The following is a 4,078-nucleotide window of genomic DNA, read 5'->3' as shown; positions in this document are numbered from 1 at the left end:
GAATAGCTAACTAATTCCAGGTCAGAGTGCACCAGTTACCTGCAGTTACGTCTGACAGTCTTTAGTCATCTTTGCCATTGCATCTGTTGTCATTGTTTGAAAGTCAACTGTTAAATCTGCCACCTGCCTCACCGTGTTTCTCTTCTTTGACTCCTTCCAGAACATGAACTTTGAAGAAGAGTTCTGAGGTGAGCCCTGTGGTCTTCCCTGCCTTCTCTGATCTAGAACACAAGTCCAAAGCCACCCCCCAATAGACAGCAGACTGCAGGTAAACACTGAACAACAGCCTTTGACTAGCAAAATGTGCTCCATCTAGCAGCCCTTTCCATTTATTCCTACAGTATGAGAGCCTAAAGCACCTACATGTAAAGATTTACATTATGGTAAATATGTTTTAATGCTTCTGTTCTGTTCAGATGGAGGTGGACTCTGCTGAGAAACGCCTGAGGACGCGATCCAAAGGAGTGCGAGGTAGGCTGCACCCCAGCATGGAACTGGCACAACTCAAGTGGAGGCAAAATATCTAAGGGCAGTTTGACTGCAGAATAGATGTGAATGACAACCTTGAGAGCCATTTCTATGTGCACCGCTAGTCTCTCCCTCTTTCCATCCTGCTGAGGGTAAACTAGTGAAGATGAGAGACACTTATCATTTCAGCCAATGGTTTCCATTTTGAAGCTAACCAGGCTAGCTTGTTAGCGTTAGTTTGCAGGTATTTAAATATAGGCCTACTGCAGTTGTAAACTGCATTTTTTTCGGAGTAGGCTACGCTACAGTTTTCTGCAGTAGTATTTTCATGTCGAAATTACTGCATTTCTGCAGCAAAGTGCAGTACTATCAGGTTTTTTTTGTGTCCAAAATCAGTATAGGCTACTTGTGGTCAAAAATGTCATTAACAACATCCAACACTCTGAAAACTCTTGGAGGCCTACTGTTAATTGTCACATTCAGGGCTGACTGTTCTGTTAGCCTAGGGTAGCCTACTCTGACTGTTCTTTTAGCCTAGCCTACTCTGACTGTTCTGTTAGCCTAGCCTACCCTTAACTATTCTGTTAGCCAAGGGTACTCTGACTGAAATAATGTCTTGTGTGTGTATGAAGAGAGATCTTTGAGGCAACTGACTTCATCTCAATCCCCCTGCCTCGTTCAGTTTTGCTCACTTCTCAGTTATTAATACCAAAGTATGTCAAGTGGCTCTAACTACATGGGTGTTTAATCTGTGTCAACCCCCTCTCCTCCCCCATTTCTCTCCTTACGTACTCCTCCTCAATCCGCCTCTGTCTCCTTTGCTCTTCACTCTCTGTCTCTCCGTTCTTCCTCCTCATTTCCTGTTGCTCCCTCACCTAATGTCTCCGTGCTTTCTATACATCCTAAATCTCTGCCCTTTTCATCATCGCGCCCTTTCGACCCTTCACTCGTTTATCACTCGTATCCTTGTCTCATCACTCGCTTCCTCCTTGTTGTCTTTTTCTGCCTTACTCGTTTCTCCTCTTCCCGTCATGGTCTCTTCATCATTCTACTCCTCCTCATCCCTCTCTCCCCCTGTTTCCTCTCATTTCTCTTGCAGTTCCTCTGGAGGCTTCTGCCCAGGATATCTTCAGGTTAGTGTATTTTCCCATCATGCTCTGCAGTGTCTGTCAGTGTGTCTTCTGCCCCTGCTGTGGGGAAGAGCAGTGTTAACCTTACAAAGACATGACTGTGCTGTTTTCAACTGATCTTTTTGCCTATGCAGTGACTACAACCCCTTATCAAAAAGTCCAAAAAATTCCAATCAGATTTCAATCATATTTTGGAACCAATTAGGATTCTATAGCATTGAGATCCTATAGGATTAGCCAGAGCCATATAGATATCTATATGACTCTGGGATTAGCAATCCTATAGAAATCCTATCAGATTTTGGAATTTGTTTGGACAATCCTATACACTAATCCAGCGCGAACTTTATGGGCGCTGCCATCTTGAATATCGCCATTACTGTGTGCCTGCGAGTATGACGAGTGACACTTGCCTGTGCTTTTCAATGAAAGCATCCTGTCAGAGAATGTCTAACTAGAGATCCCGCAGTTTGACTAACAATCTGATTGAAATAGAAAGTGTTATCTACTAAAAACAGGGATATAGATAATTGTTCTGTATTTTCCCAGGGACAGGCAACCAAAAACGGGGACTGTCCCCTGAAACCGGGGACGTCACCCGAACCTACACCTGGCTACACCAGGTTCGCAACTGAAGCACCACCTTACGTAGCATTAAAATCGTTACCGTTATCGTAATCGGAAAGTGTTCTAATTTATTCCGTTATCAATCACGTCTTGTGTAGCCAGTTCCGTTGATAAAATAGTGGAAGCTGATTGTTACGCCAGCTGATTGCTATGCAAATGGAAGGCTTCAGGTACCCGCCTGTTGCAGCCTTCCTGTGAGTGTCCGTCAGTCCTGCACATTTCTGGGCCACTCCGCTGTTTGGGGTGGGGGGGCTCTGGAGATGCCGCATGAATGATGAGGCTCATAAACAGCCGGCCTTTTTCTCCCTGCCGCCGTGGAGAGGGGCTGGCGTTGACCCTGTGTAGTAATAAAGCTGAAGAATGCTCTTTATCAGTCTCCTCGTTTCACGGCGTCTCCAATTAACGCGACAGAAATAAGGTTATCAGAAACACGGTTATCTGGAGCGAGCGGTTCAACCCAGTTTTGCCCAGGCAGCTGCAGGGCCCGGTCTGCTTGTGTGAGAGTGTGTGTGTAGGGGAGTGCACTGTGTGTGTGTGTGTGTGTGTGTGTGTGTGTGTGTGTGTGGGGGGGAGTGCACTGGCGCTATGAGTGTGTGAAGTACTGTCTGAATGTGCAGTGTATAGCACATGGCACATTTCAACATGACTCAATACAGTGCGTATGTATTAAGCGTAGCAAACGAGCAAGCCTAACACAGATTTGCTTATATATATTTGACTGTGTGTGTGTGTGGGCGTGCGTGCGTGTGTACATACATACATACATATGTGTTGTTGTGAGGTCCTCACTCTCTCCTCTGTTGTGTCTGCAGCTGCCCCACACCTGGTTGTGATGGAGGAGGGCACGTGAGTGGGAAATATGCCCGGCACCGCAGGTAAGAGCTGCAGCACCCATCACTTCTCTTGCGTTTAAGTCCAGAATCAGTCATAGTAAACATTGGTCAAAGTGTTATCCAATTAAGTGCAGTGAAATTTTAAAAGGCATGCATGCAAGCCCTCAATTTGGGCCATTTTCAGTATTCGTGGCCAGACCCTTAACCTGAAAGATTCCAAGGTCTGGTTTACTACCAGGCTAAATGACTCCACTATCTGTCATCATGTAAGGCCGGTTAATGGTGGTTGTGATTGGCTCTTGGTTTTTGGAGATTCAGAAATAGGCTTCAATGAGATGAAGTAGGCTACAGCCAGACAGATCTGTAGAGCAGACTCAGATGCGCTCACAGATTACATTAGAATACAAATTACACTCACTTCTATTGATTTTATTTTTTTCCAGTGAGACAGCCAAGTACAATTTTTTAAGCACATCACAAATGTTTTTTTTGTTTTGTTTTTTTCCTGTTTGGCACTGTTTCAGAACAATTTAATTTCTTTGAAGACTGCTAGTGCTAAGCGCTAATTCTCCACCTTTCATTCTAACAGATTGTTTTTATCATTTACTTTTGCTGTTATTTACTTTTGCTAAAAGACTTGCATTGCTGAAACGCTGTGCTACCTCTTCTTTTCACCTGTTCTTGATTAGCAACATTGGCAAGCCTTCTCAACGCATCTGCACGTTAGAGAACATGCTAATTTATTATTCTCTTAGACAACTTGTTGTTCACAAAATCTGTGACCCAACCCTCGTACGCGCTCAGGAACATTTGACGAGAGAGAAAGCTCCATGAAAAGCTGAAATGCACCACCAATCAGGTTGCCATGGTGACACAAGGAGTGGATGTGCCATCACGGGCGTGTGCAATCTGTGTGTGTGTGACAGGCAGTGTCATGTATCTGTCTATCAGGAGATGGATGCAGTTCTATCCTCCCATCTCCCTCTCCTACACTCACTGTGGTCTAAGCTGTCTATGAAA

General features: G+C 44.7%; 1 protein-coding gene across 1 annotated transcript in view; it reads left to right on the top strand.

Annotated features, from left to right (window-relative positions):
- Positions 1–416: 416 nt before the first annotated feature.
- LOC134098280 (myelin transcription factor 1-like protein) overlaps positions 417–4,078 on the top strand; it is a 64,452-nt gene continuing 60,790 nt past the window's right edge. The window contains exons 1-3 of the mRNA XM_062551300.1: positions 417–464; positions 1,579–1,601; positions 3,038–3,100. Of these exons, the coding sequence (XP_062407284.1) occupies positions 417–464; positions 1,579–1,601; positions 3,038–3,100 (134 nt within the window). The remainder of the gene's footprint in view (positions 465–1,578; positions 1,602–3,037; positions 3,101–4,078) is intronic.

Source organism: Sardina pilchardus, chromosome 12 (genome assembly GCF_963854185.1).
Source record: "Sardina pilchardus chromosome 12, fSarPil1.1, whole genome shotgun sequence".
In the NCBI taxonomy this organism is placed as follows: domain Eukaryota; kingdom Metazoa; phylum Chordata; class Actinopteri; order Clupeiformes; family Clupeidae; genus Sardina; species Sardina pilchardus.
This window is presented reverse-complemented; position numbering and strand designations above follow the sequence as displayed.